Source organism: Opisthorchis viverrini, assembly GCF_000715545.1.
Source record: "Opisthorchis viverrini unplaced genomic scaffold opera_v5_10, whole genome shotgun sequence".
Classification (NCBI taxonomy): Eukaryota; Metazoa; Platyhelminthes; class Trematoda; order Opisthorchiida; family Opisthorchiidae; genus Opisthorchis; species Opisthorchis viverrini.
The window spans coordinates 1,282,459-1,304,402 of NW_008751666.1; the positions used below are offsets into that span (position 1 = coordinate 1,282,459).

Here is a 21,944-nt window from a genome sequence, read left to right on the forward strand (position 1 = left end):
GACTATCAAACCTGTCGACTGGGCCAGATAAGAACTGAAATTCTTGGAGATCAGCAGATCCTATCGCTGACATGAAGGCCATATCAGGAACTAGCGGTTACGAGGGTAAATGCATGTCCTTCAAATGGCTGGTAATCAGGAAGCCGAAAAATGACACAGGACGCTAGTGGACTGAGAAAGTCCACGAGATGGAGGTTTTCGCTGCAGGAAACCTCCGTGCTCTATTTGTGTTGATTGAATCAACTGCCCAAAGAAGGTAGGTTTGCTCGGAACAGTTTGGGGAGAAAGACTGGACAGCAATTCATGGACAGGTCAATTATCTTGAGCAAAGGCCCAAACGCCTTAAAGAATTATTCGCCTGGTCTCTTTTGGCACTACCCTTTGAATAAGCCAACGAACCTCAATGGGACATCGACACCAGCCAGCCATCGGCAGCAGAAACCCAACACAAGACATCTTCCCAACTCAGCGAGACGCCCGGCTAGGATGCTTTGCATGCTACACTTCTCAAGAAAAGTAGATCAGCCCTGGTGGACAATCTGGCGACCCTATTATTGAAAATTCAGGACAAAAACATAATACCAGTGCATTTAAGGGCTTTTTGTGATCGGAGTCTTCAAAAAGTTCGCAAGACGTGACACGNTAGCTGTAGCGTCCAAGGTGCCTCTGCCAATTTTTTGCGCACGCTGATTGATTACCGGGGGAAAAGAATCCGTAAAAATCAAGCAGGGTCTCGTCCTAGCTGAGGACGCATCGACCGTGTTCTCACGCTGAGAAAGCTTCTCGGACAGTGCCATTATTTCAAAAATCCAATTATATAGAAGTTGTTTTTGACTCTAGATCGTCAGAATCCTTGGCAATTGGACATGTCCCTTGTAAATTATCTAAAGACGCTGTGCGCCAGCGTACAAATATACAGCAGTCTGCTTGAGTTCACGTACAGTGTAAGATAAGGCTGATCTGTCACCATTCCTCCGCAACCTTGTTATTGGCTTGCATTTTAAAATTTCTCTGCCCACCTCTAAAACCTCGAGGGTCGGAATACTTTCGACACGTTCGCTCACATACACTGAGGATGCGTATGATGTTCCTATACTTGATTTGGATCTCTTAGAGATGCAAACCATTTTAAATGACCTAGATAACTCTTCCGCGCTGTTTGGTGCGTGCCCCGTATCCGCAGCTTGTAGAGTGCTGCTACAAAACCCGGTAGCATCAAACTGAAGATAAACCAGCTGAGACGAAAAATAAATTAATTAATAAGTTCCGTTTGACTCGCCTGAGATAGGACCACTGTTCATATCGGGAAATCCAGGATAGCTGTTTCCAAGTTTTGCTACTTATGCACCGTCGTGACATCAGTTCATCCTTCAAGGGCAGAGTTAACACTGCGATGCTGCGATCTGTACTGCTCAACAGCATGAAACTACTAACAAACAAACACATTGGATTTGGCGGCTACCGCATCCGTGGATCCGGGACTTAACTCAACAGTGATCACTGACAGTGGCGTGTATGGTTCAACCACATAGTCAGTGACGCCAGTGTATCTAACCTATGGCAACCAGTGCGTAAGTATCCGGTCTGTCGTTCTGCCGCATCAGTCACTGGTCTCTGATGCCTGTGTACACCCTCACTAGCGTCAAATTTTTCGGGGACCGGAAGTGTAGCGTCCTGGATCAATGTGCTTTATCTCTGGTCTCCTAGTTTCAACTTCCTCGGAGAACTTCTCTCAGACTTTGAACTGATTTCCAGGTACCTCTCGGTCGTAATTAAGATCCGATGTCAACCAGTTACGGAAACGCGCAATGTCGCATAAACATCCAGCTGTCACCCCAAAAATAGTTGTCACTATAGAATCAGCTTTCGCAGCCCCAAAATCGCACTGCTGCTATCTTGAAATGCAAGCTTTGTTCATCTCTCCAGGATTGGTATCGTTGGTAGACTTCAACGAAAAACTGGCACACCTGGAATCCATCTTGATTTTGTGCGCTACCTTCAAAATTTTTGATTGGCAAAGCAAAGTTAGGCTGACCCCGGCGTTCCGCAACGAAGTCCCGAATGAGCAAATATTTCGTAGCGAATCAGTTGTAGAATAAAAAAAATAATAACTCTCATCTGGCTACGGTGGCTTGGATATGTAGTGGTGAAAGATTCACAGCGGACGGACGATGATATGACAACGCCAGACGAAAGTGCTTACAGCCGCAATAACTTCTGTGACCTGACTGGAGTCAACATGATCCTCTGTGAGCGTGGCTGGAAACCCTGCAGGGTATGGCAAGTAATCGATCTCCGTTGCGAGCATGCTGTCGTTCCCTATTCGGACTACTTGGGTTTCTGATGTGTTGAGTAAGTCTCGCAAAGGATACTTGAGCTATTCCACTGGTGGTGGCTTGCTTCGGCCTGATATCCAGATCTTTTTCGGAAAAGTTTGGTAACAATCGGTGGATTTATTACTGGGCTACGTTTCACTTTTGAAAAAAGCTGTGTCAGGCTAAGTGACTAGGTTACGAAGTTGGTCGAGATTTAAGGCGAAAGGAGAACCAATCAGCTAGGTCAAGTTAAATGTGTTAGGTGTCGGCCAAGGGATTTTTTGTGTCAGGATGGGGAAACCTACATGGATATGGATCCAGCTTACTGTCTAGTTCTTCCTGTTCGGTTCACGTGATGATCTTGAACGTCGTTTGCACTTTTCGTCCGTCTGTATGGAGGACCTAGTGCTACGATGCCTGTGTAAGGGAGAGGGAGGAATTCTGTGAACTTTGGTCGAGTTGGGATTTCCACCCCCCTGTTTTTGCTAATGATTCTACATGCATTGACAACCACACAGTCACGTGTCAACTCAGCTTATCTGAAACCGTTTTGCATACACTCGCCGATTCCACACCCTCTAGTCTATTCATTCTGTGATGCTTGGTAATTTCCACCGCCTCGGCTATCACCTGCTGTTGTGTGAATCGCAGTCCCCGTCTTAAAACTTCAACGTTCCCCAGATCTATTCTGTCCTGTGTCTAACACATGTACCGCCATTGCTGAGTCGCTGGCCAGCTTTTGGTACTCTTCCACATTCTTCGGTGGTTTGCTTATCCTCCTTTTATGTCTACCAATTCTGGTGTGCGATTCCCTGGCAGTTTGTCCTATGTTAACCTTAGTGCAATCGTCGCAGTTAATTTTATGTACACACTCCCTAGTTCTTTCAACTGAGAGTGAGTCTTTCGATTGCAATATAACCGAGCCTAGCGTTTTTACTTTCTGGCTATTGGCTAAGTTCAGCCATCTTCGAATAACCTTCGACGACTGCTGTGCCAATCCATTCCTTACTGGGCCTAGATACCGGAGCCAATATCCCTCTTAATTTTTTCTCCGTTGCGAGCATGCTGTCGTTCCCTATTCGGACTACTTGGGTTTCTGATGTGTTGAGTAAGTCTCGCAAAGGATACTTGAGCTATTCCACTGGTGGTGGCTTGCTTCGGCCTGATATCCAGATCTTTTTCGGAAAAGTTTGGTAACAATCGGTGGATTTATTACTGGGCTACGTTTCACTTTTGAAAAAAGCTGTGTCAGGCTAAGTGACTAGGTTACGAAGTTGGTCGAGATTTAAGGCGAAAGGAGAACCAGTCAGCTAGGTCAAGTTAAATGTGTTAGGTGTCGGCCAAGGGATTTTTTGTGTCAGGATGGGGAAACCTACATGGATATGGATCCAGCTTACTGTCTAGTTCTTCCTGTTCGGTTCACGTGATGATCTTGAACGTCGTTTGCACTTTTCGTCCGTCTGTATGGAGGACCTAGTGCTACGATGCCTGTGTAAGGGAGAGGGAGGAATTCTGTGAACTTTGGTCGAGTTGGGATTTCCACCCCCCTGTTTTTGCTAATGATTCTACATGCATTGACAACCACACAGTCACGTGTCAACTCAGCTTATCTGAAACCGTTTTGCATACACTCGCCGATTCCACACCCTCTAGTCTATTCATTCTGTGATGCTTGGTAATTTCCACCGCCTCGGCTATCACCTGCTGTTGTGTGAATCGCAGTCCCCGTCTTAAAACTTCAACGTTCCCCAGATCTATTCTGTCCTGTGTCTAACACATGTACCGCCATTGCTGAGTCGCTGGCCAGCTTTTGGTACTCTTCCACATTCTTCGGTGGTTTGCTTATCCTCCTTTTATGTCTACCAATTCTGGTGTGCGATTCCCTGGCAGTTTGTCCTATGTTAACCTTAGTGCAATCGTCGCAGTTAATTTTATGTACACACTCCCTAGTTCTTTCAACTGAGAGTGAGTCTTTCGATTGCAATATAACCGAGCCTAGCGTTTTTACTTTCTGGCTATTGGCTAAGTTCAGCCATCTTCGAATAACCTTCGACGACTGCTGTGCCAATCCATTCCTTACTGGGCCTAGATACCGGAGCCAATATCCCTCTTAATTTTTGCCTGATCAAACTCACTGGGTATCCTATTTGTTGAAATCTGTTAGCTATCTCGATTTGCGCTGCTGTTTGGTCGATCTGTTCATTCCATTGCTTTCCAAAAAGTTTGAGCTTCTTGTTACTGATTGTTTTTCCTAGATACATTAAGCTTTTTTGTACCAAGTCCTCGCCGTTCCTCTTTGGTGGCCTACTTTCCTCACTTCATGGGGAATTTCTTATGACGTTAAGCACCAGTCTCCACTACTGGTGTTGATTAGCGCCCTGCTACCATAGGAGACGAAATTCATTGGAATCTGACGAGTAGATATCCTACTACAACGCACTATGACGTGATTACGAGAGCCCTAATCTAAGAGCCAAAATTGCAGTACTTTGAAGGAGGAACCCTAACCGGGTATCATCTCTTGCAGTTAATAATGATAAGGTCCAGTATTTAAATATCTAGCTAGCGGCAGTGGTTCGAAAGCTGTCGGTCAGTTGACATATCTCCGAAACCATTGTCAGGTAGTTGAACATGTTTTTATGGCTTTTTTATATTGATATTCGCTTTTCTTTGAGAGTATAACCGCCTTTTCTGCAACAAAGCCGTTGACTATCTAGGGAGGTGGGTGATGGTTTCTCCAGAGTGAAAACCTCCCGTCAAAATCTAGCGAGGAATTCTTGTAGGTTTTGTTGCAGATGTTTGCTATGCACGTTCCGATTCTTCCAAAAACCTAGAAGATTCATCGCAAGAGAGAATGACTTATCTTGTATCACGTACTGTATTTGCCAGTTGTCAGTATTCATGTCTAGTATATGGTTGTCAGTGCTGATGATTTATTGTATAAGAATGAAAATCGTTTAGACGGCAATCTTAAGGAAACAAACTGAACACGTGCCTGGCTCATCCTTTGCGTATTATTACCCCTCAAAATGAGTTCAATCAGGAATCTACCCCAGGACAACTAACAATCAAGCTGACCTAGACACTACCTACACTATCGTCAAAGCCTGGGCTGCGGCATTCACGCAATTTGGTCACCATTTAATACTCAGCATTCTGAGCTGCTTCATAACTCGTATGAGCACAGTTACCAAGCTTTATTTGTTTTCCTTCTGCTTCCCGTTAGGTGGAAGAAGCCACATCTCAGACTCTCCGAGGACATGCTTTGTGGAAAACCACCCTCAAAAAGTTTCACGAAGATTTACACGAGTGCACACATGAAAATACCAACTTTACTATACAGTTACAGTGCTAGTTGATTTGTAACACATACTTGGCGATCTGCTCTACTATGCGCAATAAAGCGAATGACTGATGTGATTCAGAAGTTTAGATTGAATTATAGAACCAATGGAAATGAATCTTCCATCTGTTTTATAGTGGTAGGGTGCTCCACCTCAGATCGAAATAGTTCAGGTATTATTGCTTTACGATGAGTTCACATCAGACTTTCAGATTTTTACAAATGGATTCATTTTCGATTTCTTAAAAGTTTTGTTCCCCAAAGGTGCGATGGCGATAAAAATCGAAGCAAAGAGAATACTCCTGAGAAGAGATGCGCTTAAGGGCGCTACTTGTATGGTCTGAGTCCAGATATATCCACCACTATGATTTGCGGCTCAAATAACCCCTATTAGAAGATACTTGCAATGTGGCTGAATTGAGCTAGGTGGTCAGGGAGTGGAAGATAACATGTGCCAACTTCGCGGTCCCCCTTACGCAGTTTTTCACTTCCAACACACGCCTATCAAAGCGAATCCCATTCGTTCGCACCGGGAACGGGTTCGTCCATTACCACGGTCAGTAACTCGTTTTTCTGAAAAAATGTACCTCGTTCACCGGTCGCAAACGTTTGTTCTGACAAAATTTATTAAAATGACAACTAGTAACGTGCTGTCGCCATTCCGGTGAATCGGGCCGTCGACAACATTACACCAGTAAAAGACACTGGCGTTCAGCAATGCAACACATGCAACAATTCGTTTAATCACATCTAGTTCAGTTTCTCACCTCGCATGCCGTGCATCAAGCGCAGCAGTTCCATCCGCTACAGCTTCGTTCACTGAAGAATAAGGAACTGAACTCTGCCTGTTGGAGGTGATGGCCCATTCAGCTCATTGACGTCAAATGTTTCCCAGTGCCCATTATGGTAGAAGGTGAGAACTAAGTAATGAAGGCGATACCTTTGATGCTGCGTGACTCAGTCATATCTTTCAATCACTAAGCTTTGGTTTGTCTCATTCCGTGCTCCCAACTCAGGAAGACGGCATTTACCGACGCGACCCAGCTGATTAGTGGCGGCTTTTATGCTTCGATCCCAAGTCATGGACTGACCGCCTCGGTCGTCCTCATCCGATACAAGGCCAGACAAAGGGGGCTCTACCTGGCAAACTGTCCTCTGACATAAATTGTGGAGTGTGAACAGCTGATCTATCGAGAGTGACCTCCCACCAAAACATCCTGGTGTACAGCAGCATTACTGGCCCAATGTTCCCACCAGACCCATGGAATACTTTGGAGGCACCGATTGTCAAGGCGCCGAAGATCTCCACACAGTGGCTACGGCTCTGATCCATAAAGTAAGACAGATGGGACGGCGGCTATGTAGACTATACCATTAACAGTCAATCTGGTGTCACAAATGTCGAAGGTTGACAAACGCCGTCATGGCCTTCCTAATTGGGGAAGTGATTTCATCCCTCGCCAGTCCGCTGCGACTCATGTAACTGTCCAGATAGGCTTGTGTACCGCGTCGATCGGTTCACCTGCAAGTATAGAGTTTAAGTTTGGTCCTACGCAGTTTTGCGGTAGCACTTTATAGGTGGGAAAATCATACTGAGCTGTGCGACAGAACTATTTAGGTTACTGAAATAGTTCACATTTCTTAAGGGTCCAATTCCAGAAGAGCAGCGTTTTCGCCGTACTCTATGTTCGCCAGAGGACGCAACGGGAGAACTTCGACTCCCGAGGTGTTAGTTGCAGATAAAGATTCAAGGAGCACATCGATAACGAAATTAAGGAGAAGGGGCGTCAGAGAACACCCGTACCTGACACCACTAGTATTTGATTAACACAATCCAGGGCAGGGTGCAGTTCGTGGTCCCCAAGTCACACGGCATGAGCCTTTGCGCTGAATTTCCTCGCCACCGATATCTGCACTACTTGCAGACCGAAGCAACAGAGGTGTTCTTCTCGGTCCCAGAGCTGCCGGTTGTCGGAGCATACGGTGGCACGAGAAACACTGCTTGCCACATTGAGATGAAAAAATCGTTCAGCTGTAGCACCCTTTCGGTGCCTAACCGCCAAGCCGCCAGAAGAAAGCACGGGGGCTGAGACACTGCCAGGTTACCTAAGCCTAGGCAGGGGAAGTCGAGAGGCAGAGGTCGGATTCGAAGCACGGACCTTCCGGTCAGTAAGTTCGCGCTCTAACCACTGAGCTATCTCGCCCCACATTTGGGTACATTGATCCTTATGGAACCGGTCAACCTAACCGCAAAAATGTGACTTAAGTGAAGTCCAGTACAGTAAAACGCATTCATCACTGGGTATAAACACAACTATCACACGGTAGATATCACCATCGGGAGCGCCACACACTCGAAGATTAAAGTGTGACAAACCTGGTTCGCCCCGAGCGTTCTGAGACGAATGACCTGAATGGAGTCTTGTATGTGTTCCGAAGACAATATATATCGACCGAGAACAAGGTCTGAGCAAGAGCTACCTGTTACAGAATCTGACGTTGAAAACTGCAATGTGAAACTGAGCCCTTAAAACTAATAAAGGCTTTTTCTGATTTATTTTACTGAACAGAAGCTCAGATATAGAGCAACGGTTAGATGGTCGATAATTAAATAAATCAGGACTTGGGTAAGGGGCGACTAGCGAAGACCTGTAAGGGTGAAAGATATTTCCCGGTTGTCCAGGTCAAAGGTATGGTTGAGGCATCCCAGCTTGAACCTTTGACTTAAGTCTGACCGACAAAGTAGTGAATATCTAGGGTTTTGTTCGACAATCTTGCCCCTGGCGTCTGACTCAAAAGTTGGACCGAGAAGCGTTTGTCGTCTCTTGCGTAACTCCGTCCGGAGACAATCACTCAAAAGTTTGTTCGCTTGCAGGGGCCTGGCCTGACCCGGTGACACAGGAACTAGGGCATTATTGTCTGATTCCTAATGCGCTGCCCATAGTAGGTGCCTTTCGAGTAGCAGCAGACTGGTTTTAAAAGTATTTCAACCTTAATGAATGATGCGCCGGCGGTCACGGACCGACCCAACGTCTTTTGCGAACCTTACTCGACATAGGTTCAACATGCAACGACAATCTCTGTCTTCCTGTAGAAAGTGACGGTAACCTAGCCACTGGGACCGGTTACATACCGTCCCACAGGGTTTCCAACCACATGCAATGAGAACCAGGCTGGCCCCAAACAGGAAAGCGCGAAGATCCCACAGCACTCATTTTGATGGAAGCCACCGATTCGCGTTGTCAAGTAATGGCCTGTCCTCCGCGGGCCTTCCACCAAGTTTGGGGTAGCTGGGTATGTATAGTACACATCCCAATCACATGAGTTCCAATTAGTATTTTAGTGATTCCGATTCATCAATAGGTTACTGTTTCACGCACCTTTTCATTGAGAACGCGCTACAACCAGCGAACGCTTGATACAGACACCGTCGAATGGGCCGAGCCCCACAACGATAGACTAAGACTGCTTTTACAGTTGCACCATAACTCTTTAGCTTTATTGAAATTCATTTCTGATGCCGCAGTTGATGCAAGTTCGCAAATGCTGCTCCCACCTTGGTGACGTGTGCACTGACTTTTGTCGCGGTAGCTAAAATAAGTAAGCCAGCGGAAAACGCGGAGTATCTCCTGAAGTTTTGGAGGGATACATAAATTCAAAATCCTGATGAATATTTTACACCCTTAAGGAGCGAATCCGCACCGAATCTCTATCCAGAGCAGAGTGATCGTTAAACAAGAAAATATCACCCGAATGGTCCTAGTCTATTCTTCTTTCTCTAGGTGTGATTTCTGATACTAAAAGCCTTGATCTTTCGGAATGCATACTCCATGATAATACTGACGACCAAACTGAACAGAGACAAGACAACTATCGCCGAATCACACTAGTTGTTGGGGGATTTCTGGACAGCTCGTCTTAAACATTCAAAAGACCAGAAGGATGGGAAACAGAGCACACGAGGTATAGTTACAAACTCCCGAGGAATTCCCAATTGACCAAGCGCATCTAGAGGAAGTGACCGCAACTATGGCGTGACGGATTCTGATAAGTGAAAGTTGGACGGTGGACGTCACTGGTGGTGCTCAATGAGTAAGACCCCTCGGTATCTGCCTGGAGGGTCTACGGACGAACAGAGGTGATAACAATAAAGTAACATGAAAAACATTAGCAGTTGCATGTTTTTGCTTAGCCGCCTTGTTATATACTGCGAGTGAGGCGACGCGGCATGGATGTACATCTGCTCGCCCTATTCGTGTCTGTATGTGGGCTCAGATAGCGCCAGGACACTCAACCAATCAGAGTTCTCAACCGAAGTTGCAAGGCAGCAGTGACTGGTTTGAATGAGTTGCTACACTTGTTCCAACCTTTAACCTGGAAGGTCAGAAGACTACTCTATCCGCTCATCAACCTGGGGAGAATGTGGGTGTCAAATGAGCATACAGCTCAATGGGTTACTGATATACGTAAACCGCCGCATCATGATAAAGTTCAACCAAGCTAAATTGGTTTGAGATGAAGCGATTTCGATCAGATGAGATTACTGGGACCTGGAACCTCCGCCTTTTTTGATATGTACAAATATACGGTGCCAAATCTGAACCCTCTCTGAGTCACCATGAGTTCCACATCCGAATGTCAGATGCTTCAGATCCCATTAGCTCCCATCTGGACATGTATATAAAAACAATCAGATCTGAAGGAAATATGTAGATGAAGACATAACGGGACTACGTTTGAGAACACTATCGAAATGGAAGTAACAGGCACGGTCAGACAACCGGCTCTTCTTGATGTGGACCGTAACGTTTGACCCATCGCTCGACAAATTCTTGCTTCCGCTTTTCTCGCTTTGCAAAATAGTCTGGATACTGCAGCTTTTCCAATGGATGCCAGAAATCCAGTTGCTTTGAGGGGCAGGAATGGGAAATTGGCAGGATATAGTCAAATACAATAATAATGACAATAGTAATAATGATGCAGCAATAATGCAACAGAAACTTGTGCCAATGAGTGAAATAATTTGTACATGGGTGTGTCTGAATACCACCTCTGTATGTTGGAGAAGACGTTTTACAGAATCCTTTCTGAATAGAGCTTCCACGGCTAACCAGGAGATTGACTACGAAAAAATTTCTTGCGGCGCTTGAAATTTCATGAACTTTGAAGAAGCATAAGATTTGCAGCAGGTTCCATGGAACCTAAGTGCGCAATACAGAAGAAAGGATGCGCATTCCTCAAGTTCCATTCATAGATGGCTTGAGACTACCTTAAATTATGATCACTCTGGGTTTATCGACGTCGCGAATTCTCTCCTCGACAGGGACCAAGAGACGGTAAGAGATTTGAATACATTCAGACACCAAATGCGTCTTTGGTTGCTCATGTCATAGGTTAAAATTGCTTTCTGAGTGGTTGGAGACCTCAAAATACTATTCTCATCTGCACAGCCCTTAACTATTACAGTGAATACAGTAGACGAACTGTGATCTGGCGCCAGCAGGCATCCAGCTACGTCCACTCGGAGAAAGGCGATCGGTACGAGACTGCACAGTACTTTTTTGAAAGACCTACTTCGATCAAAAGCTGTGCATCTCCAGAAAACCCATCAGAACATATAGCACACATCAGGCACCGGCAGTTTCGAAATTCGACCGAATCTTAGAACTGAAGAATACCCTATTTGGATTTCACAAATTGGTAGTCCAGCTGAGACTAATATTCAATGGGGCGTTTGGTATTTGACCTGATTATCATCATCGACGGCAGTACACAGGAAGTAAACAAAAGCGCCTAGCTGCCACAGGATCATGAAATGCCATAATATAGAGTAGGAATAAAGGAAAACGATGGGGAGTAGGCGCGAAACGAGCCCTGTCCCTATAGAAAACTACCGAGAACAAAATCCGTACACACTCAGATGGCAATCTAAGAAGACCGCCCAGACAATTTTGGTACATAGCTGCCATGCACAACGGCTGGGACATTGTCAAGGTGCCCAAGCCTATACAGAATCAGTCGAGATGCCGATATCGGCTCCGAACCACAGACCTTCCAGTCAGTAAGTTCGTGCCCTAAACACTGAGCCATCTCGGGCTTAGCAGGTGTGAGAATCATATCAGATTATGATGCCAGCGGGGCATGCAACCAAGCATCCGTCGCAAAACTTGTCCAGCACACCGGGACAAAGAAAATTTAACTAGAAAGTGATAACATTATCACCACTGGACGCTTACGTGCCATGTCATGTGCGTTTCCTAAGAATGTGTATCCCCAGCACGAAGACCTCACAGCACCCGCTTTGTTCGGAGTTGCCGAAGTTTCGCGCTGTCATGTCATGGATCGCCTTCCGAGATTTTTTGGCCAACAATGTCTCTTGAGTAAAGACTTCCTTCCGTAAATGGAGGTAGGGCGTGCATAGTAAGTTTCCCAGTTACCCTTGCCTGGCAATTCCTACTCGTCGTTCTAGCCGCCATCGAACACTCGCTTGCGCACTACTTTATTGTGTGCTCACCGCAGAGGACACACCTGTCCTTGGCTCATATCCTTTTAAAATGCAAGCCATTCTAAATAACCTAAATGACTGCCACACGGGTTGGCATAGGTTTCACAGCTGCAAAGTGTAAGGTGCTGCTACAATACTGGTTTGGAGTAAACCTCATGCTTGCGAGCGAGCCAATCGACATGGTAGAAACATTTGTTTACATGGACAGCTGTACCATTTCCGGTGGAGTGGCCGGAGACGAGATTATTTCTCGAGGTTGGAAGGCCAGGTTAGCTTTTGCTAATCTCCGACACCGATGGCGCCGGCGTGACATTAGTTTGTCTGTCAAGGACAGAGGTTACTACACTGAGACTGTATGATCCATACTGCTTTGTGGATCAAAGATATGACATCTACTCACAGAGGATGTACGAAATATATCAATGTTTGAACATTGATGTTTCCGGAACATTGGTCAGGTCTGGTGAAAAAATGCGAGTGAGCAATGCTGAGGTATACCAAATGGTCGTAGAAAGAAGGAATTCCCCTGCGATAGATGAGTTACACTACACAGGTTACGCTGGTTAGGACATGTGCTCCACATGCCAGAAGACCGTCTGCCTCGCAAAGCACTTTTCACCCAGACCAGTGCTGAGTGGAGGCGACCTAGAGGTGAACAGCGTATGACCTGGGTAGAGGGTACGAAAACACTAACCAGAAAACTTGGTCGGGTCGACAACTGCCGCCTCCTTGGATGGGGACCCCGGGATTCATCTCATCAATCGTTAATGACACTGGTACAAATGGTCCAGTCGCGCGCCTAATGACGTTTGTGCATCAAATCTATCGCCTTTAACGCGTAGCTATTCGATTTTCGAACTAACTGATCATGCTATCGCCTCCAATGCCTCGGCTGTATGTCCCACACTATCTCATTTTCCAGTAATCGGAACTATGGCAACTGGAACTAATGTGCCTATGATACACAGTTTATAGTTGATAAATGGAATTGATCTGACACGCCCGGATGTGAATTTATGAATCGAATAATGTTCACAAACCTCTGAAGCACAGTTAACAGCACTAACTGATCGACAGCCAAAAGTACGCTTGAAGTCACGGGACACCAAGAGTGTGGGTAGCCTGTACATGTGGCGTTGCTCCAACACCCTACGGAGTGTGAAGATGTGGTCACGACAGCCTCCAGCCGATAAAAATCCTGTTTGATTCTCACGAGATGACGAAGGATCGGTGACGCCAGAGTTCTTGTCACAATAGGAGTCAAACTAACACCTGTAGTTGTTACATTCAATGAGATTACCCTTTTTGAAAGTGGGCAATATTATCAATCCACCCCAGTTGTTTGGGACGGTCGCTTGAGTAGAAGTATACACTCGAACAATTTGGAGGTTGAAGGTAATCCCATCTTCACAGTCCACCTTTCTACTGAAGGCCAGGATTCCAGATTGAAGGTAGCAGGTGGCCAAGTGAATTGCTGTCCGAATGACTTTGCCCAGCGGTCGGCTTTACTGGATATCCGGGGGACCTTTCGATCCCTGATAACTTCGCTACCGACCGGCTTCCGACGACCAGTTGAACGAATGAAGTGGAACAGCTTGCGGACGTTTCCAGCATTTTTTCTGCATCTTTCATTTCTTCGGTCTTTCGGGTCCACCAAGCTTTCTGGTCTGCACGGACACTCCGTTTCATCTGGCACAGATTTGGGGCAGGCAATCCTATTGTCTGTGTGTTTCGTGGCCAACACAAGGCAGGCACCCAGTAGGTCTTAGCCTACCTACATGGACGTTCAAGCCACCAGCAACCACAACGATATAAGGTTTTGAGGTCCTAGAACGTCATGAAAACTGTCTTTGGTAAATTCAGACCTACAAACACAATAAACAGAGTGCGGCGGACCTCACTCTCAAAATTCTCTTAGATGTTGTCAAACGAATCGCGCAGAGGCGAATATCAACGGGCATCCAATCAATTAGAGACGCCCCTGCAGGAGTATGAAAACAGAATTCTAAGTGTTTAGGGTTGTCACTGAAGTCGCATGCACAGGAGCTGCAACTGAATGTGAAGCACAGCAAGAAAGACGGTCAACCCTAGCGCCGGGATCTAAGGAGAGAGTATTCAAATGTGGATGGGGTAGGGTAGAAGAAGGAAAGACGTGAAAATGTAGGGGAGGCGTCAGCAGTACTGTTTCCGCTTACCCGCCCTGCTGTATACAGCAAGTAAGACGACTCGACTGGTGACCCTGCGCGATGGCCGATGTGCTATGTGGTTATTTTCAATTATAAGTATCATGTTTCTATGCCGGCTGGGGTACTGTCGGGCCGCCCATACCGAGACAGGAGGACGATTAGAACCCTCGACCAAAGCCTTTGGCTCAAAAGCCTGACCTCAAGGCAGGGGTGTTTGGAAGGAACTGCAAGTGCATTGCTATTTTTTTAGAACAAGTCGCAAAACATGCTCTAACACCTAACCAGGAGGGCCATAAGACTGTGCACGCCTACCAGCTTAACGTACCAGAGCACTACTTCCCCGCCGCCAAGGCTAAATATATATCTGGCAAGCTCTGAAAACGTCTATCTGAGAAAGGTGTTTAAGTTTTGTGGATGACGTCAGCAACACATGAAAATACTTTTAGCACATCATATGCCCACATCCGAAGTACGAACAGTAGAACGCAGAGCAGTGGCGATACTCATAGCGCATTTAGATGTCTTGTACAATAAGCCCTGGAATGGAATTGAACAACCTAAGAATCTTGCACGATTACAGGGATGGATGACTGGTGTCGTCGATGCTTCTCAAAATTCAGACAAATCAATGCTCTGGTCACACTCGATACTTGATTCGGTGTGTCCATGTGAATGTCAGAATAAGAGCGCGCGAATCCGATTACTGCGTGCGTGAACTCGTTGATGGTTGAAGTCAGTCACAATTACACGTAAACTGTTACATGAGAGGTGGCGGTAACACGACATAAGAATGAGTGCGTCATCAGTACAGTAGTGTTATCAAGATGCCGAAATTATCGGGTTGAAAGGTTTGTTGCACGAAAGCACAAATGAGCCCGACGCAAACGAGCAAATTTCTAGCAACATCATCGTGTCTGCGTGTTTACGGACTATATTCCCGAATCAAATCGTTTCAATGGAACTTCCGCTAATAGATAAAAACAACTTTCAGGTAGGTTGTTTAAAGAGAACAGGTAGTAAGTACTCAAATCTTACAGCTTACGTTGCGTTGGTGTCAAGCCACCGGACAACAGTGCCAACACCGAGGTAAGGACAAGAACATTTTTTGTAAAGTTCTGGTGTACTACGTGCATGAGACGCATAAACAAGAGCATAAGACAGAGTGATTGGATAGGACTCACAATATCATGCCTATGAGTCGAGGTCTCGTACGCCACACCACCCGGAGCATAAGGGTCTGCGATCCAATGTATCACATGAAAGGCAAAACTCACATTTAAAGGTAAAAGCGAATCGGGTGGCATTATATTCTTTCCATCCCTCCTCTAAAATCCGCTTGGCCAAAATTTCATCCTTAATATTCCGATTCTCTTCGAATCTTGCACGCAATAACACAGCCTTGTAACGAAAATCAAGCCTGCCGAAAAGTAAATTACAAAGCTACGGACTAACACGTTGCCGTGTCTGGCCTTCAAGTCGTATAGAGCTGCTTTATACAGGCGACAAACTTGCTGAGCGTGAGGAATTAGTTTAGTTCGTAAGTAAGGTGGTGGAATAGGGGGCTTTGCCATTTTGCAGGGAAGTTCGATCCAGACGGACCCGCTGGAGAACTCAAGCACACGCAGCAACGGCCGAAATGAGGATCTCGAAGATCATTGGACAGTGGGTACAACAGCCAACCCAATTCATTCGAATCTCGTTCCGGAGCCAAAGAGTCTTCTGGCTTATCAGTTGCCACTGCATATTCAGAACCATCCGAAAAAAAAAAATATTCACGAAGATCATTGGACAGTGGGTACAACAGCCAACCCAATTCATTCGAATCTCGTTCCGGAGCCAAAGAGTCTTCTGGCTTATCAGTTGCCACTGCATATTCAGAACCATCCGAAAAAAAACAAATATTCACTACCTTTGGCCTCACCGTGGATCCTTATGTCTTCTGCGAGCCTTTCGCTCAAGTTTCTCAGGTCGGTTTCGTTCTTGTCGTTGAGCGGCTATCGTTCACCTGAAAGGCACGAGCAAAAACAGGGTAAAGCATTGCTCTTTATGTTCTCAACGCAGGTCAGTATGCTTGCCAGTGTTAGGATCCACATAGATAAGTGCCTAATGGTGCTTAGAACTGGGTTCTAGAAGGAGCGTGGACAACGGTTGGAGGAAAGTTATTCCACCCAGCTACTACACGAAATGAGAAAATTTTGCCTAATGAAAGTGTGCGCTCTGAGCATCAAAATCATCTCACCATGTCCCCGCCTTGTGTTTGCTGGGTCGACGGCTAAAAACCTATTGACCAAGCTTTGATCAAGCGGGGTATGAGTAAGAATTACGTCCTCTCGGTTGTGACGATACCCCGGGGGAAAGAGGCCAAGCACGAGACGCGTTTCGTACTCCACGGATTTGGGGCCGGCAACCAATTTCATAGACGTTTTCTGGACATGCTCAAAGAGTACGACGTCGTTCGTGCGTCCGGAGAAGATAACTCGGTTGGAATATTCAAGAATCGGTCTGACACGGGCCCAATATATTATTTAGAAGTCCACACGAGTGATACAGGAGAGGGTGCGTCGGATCATCCGTAAAATGGCGAATGCATTTTGGGCCGACTTCTCATGGTGTAGTGAGAAAGACAAGTTTTAAGAGACCCAGATGCTTAAATCCTTTTTGGCATCTGTCCTCATGATGTTTTCTGGTCCTTTCTCACCACGCATAACAGGGGCATTCGCTGAGTCTCCTCCAAATGACATACGGACGCACTTTTCGTCATTCAGAGGAAGGTGCAACTCCAATGACTACGGCTTTGCAGCGTCTACATCCATTTGGAGGGCGCTGGCATTGGGACGCCAGAATTTCAAGTCGTCCGCAAAAGGCAGACATGGACTTGCAAGAACATCTGGGAAGTCGTTGACGTAGACCAGAAACAGCGGTGGTCCAAGAGCGGAGCCTTGAGGAACCCCAATGGACACCGTCGCTGGTGAAGAGTAGATCGGGTTTATTCTCACCCGGAATGATCTGTCTGATTGGACCGCTTTGATCCGGAGTATTTTTTTCCGTTAAATCTTGTGGGGCTCGAGTTTGTGGGGCAGCGAGACCTGTTAGACACTGCCAAATGCTTTGAGACGTCGAAAAATATGGCATCCGATATGAGTACCTCGTCCTTGGCTTGGGTTGAGCTGCCAACAAAAACGAGCATGTTTGTCCCGCATGGGCGGTGTGGGAGAAATCCTCTTTGAGCTGGGGACATCAGGTTGCTGGAAGTAAGGTTATCTAGGATAGCTCGCTTCAGAATGCGTTTCATCGCTTGCATGGCACACTAGCGAGGCTTATAGGCCTATAGCTGCCAGGCGATAGTCGGTCACAAGTATTATAGATTGGCGTGACTTACTCCCAAGAAGATAGAATGCGGTATTCGTCAAGCAACTGGCGAAACACCAGGAATAAATTATTTGCCAGTGTAAATGACATTTCCTTCAGGATACTTGGGTGGACGACGTCGGGTCCCAACGCGCCGAATGAGTTGATCCTGTGCAAGAGTGGACGACTGTCCTCCACCGTGAAGACCATGTCAGCTGGAGGCTTTTCGTAGTTACGACTTGTCAAGAGTTGATGTGATGAGTACGCTGGGGCTGAATATAGATATGCACAGTGTTCTCTGTAAACCTCAGATACTACTGTTGGGTCACTTACGGTTCTCCGTTCCTGTCCCTCAAGGCTTGCTTCTGCTGAGATATCTCATGTATTCAAAGAGTACGTTTCCGTTTTTTCGGGTCCAGAATGGTGGCTTGTTTTCGTATGTTTCATTTGCAAATTTCTGATTTACAGCGGTTCCGCTCTTTACGAAATGCAAGCATATCTTCTGTGTCTTCTGTAATCAACTATTTGAAAAATTTGGGACCTCTTTTCCAAAAGACGCCGAATCAATCTTTCGTGCTTGCGACTCATCCTACTGCGTGCTGGGTTTTTGGGACGAACATGGAGTCAGGCTCGTGAATTTTCTGGACAATGGTCCTATATAGTTCCTCCGCCGGAGCTGGTCCCAGTGTGACTTGTTCAAGAAAAGTGCGCATTCTTTAGAAGTTGCACGGCAGGAAGTCTCGAAACCATGTTTGAGGTTCGGGATTTATGGCCCAATAGCAGATGAAATCAAAAGTCAGCACACAGTGGTCGCTTTGTCCCAGTGGAGCGTTAATTATTACCTGATCAACGAAGTGACTTTCGTTAGTGATGACCAAATCCAAGAGGCATGGTAGTTAGCCTGTGCGGTATCTGGTGGGCCTAACGACATGTTGAGCCCAAGCGCTCTGTTGAGCGACTTCAATCGGCGCCGCTGCAAAAGGTCGCCTGATTCGATGCGCTGGAGCTCTATTCAGGAGGCCTTTGGAGGGCTGAAGTCACCTACCAACAGGAAATGGGTGGAGTGGTAGATGGGGAAGAGCTGCTTAATGGTCCGTATGAGGAATTGGTCATCTTCAGGGGGACTCAAGGGACCAGGGTAGACCACACCGAGAAGGGGGAAGACTATAATGGCATCAGAAGAAATTGATGGGTGTGTGGAAGTATCAGGAAGCATCGGATTAATCAGTAGAAAACTCAGTTTCGGAACAGTTATGGAATGTTAGCAACTCAATAAAACAACTATTTGACCTACCTAAGCATGTATTAACTTTATGACTCGGACACCTGGACAAGGCACGATCGGAATTTTCTTGTCACCCTTGCTAGTGAAACTCAGAACCGGGTCGACTCAATTGATAGGGAGTTGTCTTCGTCTTTTTTGTGTTTGGGCTACTAATAAAACGGATGAGCGGTAAAGTTTATTGGCACGTGGCTGGTCGGGATTTCGTCTCTCGTTACTATTATTTGCTGTTCAGCACCATCTCTATTCGATAATAATAATAATAATTTATATTCCCCACTTGTGAGTGGCATACCGTCTTTCTCCATATATATGCAAGCGTAAGGAAAATTTCCGCCCGGGGGACGCTTTGAATTTCAGCTACGTCAACGACCTTCCGGATGCCTTTGCAAGTCCATGTCTGCTTTTTGCGGACGACTTGAAATCCTGGAGTTCCAACGCCAGTGCCCTCCAAATGGATGATGACGCTGCAAAGGAGTGGTCGTTGGACTGACACCTCACTCTGAATGACGGAAAAAGCGTCCATATATCATTCAGGGGATGCTCAGAGAACGTCTTTGTCGTTTGTGGTGAAAATGGACCAAAAGATGCCAAAGAGGATTCGGGTATCTGACTCTCTTCGAACATGTCCTTCTCATTGCAGCATGAAAAGTTGGACAAAAAGACATCCGCCGTTCTACGGATGATTCGGCGCACCTTGTCCCGTGTTACTCACATGGATATCCAAATACTCTATGGGGCTTACATCATACCACCCGTTGAATATGCCAACCCAGTTGTCTACTCAGGATGCCCACAAGATGGAACCCTCATTGAGCGTGTCCAGCGAGCTGCCAGAAAAACGGCTACCGACCTCAAATCCGTGGACTACAAAACGCGTCTTTTGGTGGACGCCCTGTTTACCCTAATGTATAGTCGATCAAGAGGGGATCAACTTCTTACCTATGCCCTGTTTGAACAAAGGTTGACCAACAGGTTTTTCACCGTTGATCCAGCAAACACACGGTGAGGGTATGGTAACAAGATCTTAATATCAGAGAGCTTACTTTCATTCGGCACAATTTTTTCTCATTTCCAGTAGCTGCTGGACAGAATAACCTTCCAATGACGGTTGTTCACGCTTTTTCAGACGCATCTCCAGCGTCGCACCGTTAAAAGTCGGTTCAAAGTCGACTGCTTCAGTTTCGCCTGTGCCATTCAGGCGAACTGCAGGCGCTGAACGACAGGAAGACAACCAACCCGGGATATTCGGGCAAAAGATTAGATCCTGTGTTTCAGGTCTTGCTTTGGACACAACGCTTCTTCCATGAAAACATTGCTGCAGCGCGGCGTAACCTTCCTCTGACAGTTGTCCCCGCCTCCTATGGAACACAGTTCGAATTACTATTGAACACTTATATATGCGAGTGCTCGCGCTGGAATGCATATTACCGCGCGATAAGAACTTAACGAGCACTGCTACACCCGTTTTTCACCTGTGCTTTTCCGATATGTGACAGCCGCTGAACGACAAGAACAATGCCAACCCGGGAATGTTGATCAAAAGCCTCGATTTCGTGCATCAATCCGTGAATGTACGGTTGCCTAATTCGCACTGCCTTAGGAAAAATTATCCCTTAAACCGCGTCAACTTATTATACACCGTCGGAATTCCACCGTTCCGGTGTTTTTCCTCTGTCGCTGATGAATTTCGGCTTTTTGTCACCTAGTCATTACTTATGCCTTGCCTACCCGTTTAAGCCTAGCTTGCCTAGAAAAGCTTTTGTCCGCTCCCAAGTTTTGAACTCCCATTGACAATTTCTACATATTGCCCTCCCCTACCGTCCTCCCGCACCGATGATGCTGAAGGATGCACCGCTTGGAAATCTCATCTTACATGCATGCCGTCACCTTACAAACAATCCTAACTTCCTCCACTGTCCTTTTGTTTAATTTTAGCCACGTGTTTAATCCACGTTTTTGATCTAGTCACTTCTCTTCGCGCAGTGCTAAATGAACTCGGTCAGAGATTAATCAGGCCCAGTTAACCATCCTTAACGTAGCACCATCCATCCACCTGAATTTGTATTGTGCCAAAGCACACCTCGGGTTAATTTATCAAGTGGACAGTGCAGCTATCTAATTGGTTAATTAATTATTTGATTGATTGATTAATTAGCTAATTAATTAATTAATTACTCAACTGATTATCGTGGTGTTTACACGAAATTCAAAGGAATAACCTTTATGGAAATCCTGTGTCACTGGCTTAAGCTCATCACATTTATACACCAGGGAGTTACTGTATGGATACAAAAGGCCCACTACGAAAAGGTAAAAATGCTGTTCATGTGGAGGTTAACCGGAATCCACAAAAATCAGGCAGCGTGACGTATGTGACACACTTCGTTCTTCAAAGCCCCCACTCTTATCCCGTTTGTATCTGCGTCATGCTGATGTCACCCCATCGAACACATCACGTTCTTCTCCTGTCGCTTGTCTTTGAGAGTTTTGAATCGTGGATTCATTTAAACGAACCCTACTTCCAGAGTTGGCTATCAATTTGTTACGCGCAGCATGTGACATCAGAAAGTCGTCCACATCCGCAACCGATTCGTTGCTGTTTACCGCTGTTTATTACTGCCTCTAACTGGTGCTTTGTCTTTCACTGCAGCTCCTTTCCTCAATTTTCGAATGAGCGTTACCAAATCCCAATCATCTTAAATCATCCCTAATTTTGCCTGAGCACATTCCAATACAATATATGCTTTCTCCTCAGAATGCATCCTGGCTAACTCCCTTGTAACACGAGGATGGTACGAAAACACCTACGTTTCAAAGCTTAATTCAAGATCTATCTATTCTCACGTCCGCTCATCCTTTCTAGCCGCAATGACGAATGAGCGCCTGGCTACTAACCTAGTGGTGCAAAATGTGGCCAATAAACTTTACACACATTCGAATATGGCCAAGCCAGTTTCAGTCG

At 46.0% G+C, this 21,944-nt stretch overlaps 1 protein-coding gene across 1 annotated transcript; it reads right to left on the minus strand.

Moving 5' to 3' along the window:
- Positions 1 to 7,299: 7,299 nt before the first annotated feature.
- On the minus strand, positions 7,300 to 16,442 carry T265_00964 (hypothetical protein; the record flags this gene model as incomplete). The annotated part of the gene is given in 8 exon segments (XM_009164879.1): positions 7,300 to 7,462; positions 7,578 to 7,840; positions 10,440 to 10,565; positions 15,531 to 15,586; positions 15,624 to 15,766; positions 15,802 to 15,951; positions 16,271 to 16,343; positions 16,355 to 16,442. 8 exon segments carry the CDS (start codon positions 16,440 to 16,442, stop codon positions 7,300 to 7,302), a joined length of 1,062 nt encoding a protein of 353 aa, XP_009163143.1.
- Positions 16,443 to 21,944: the final 5,502 nt, after the last annotated feature.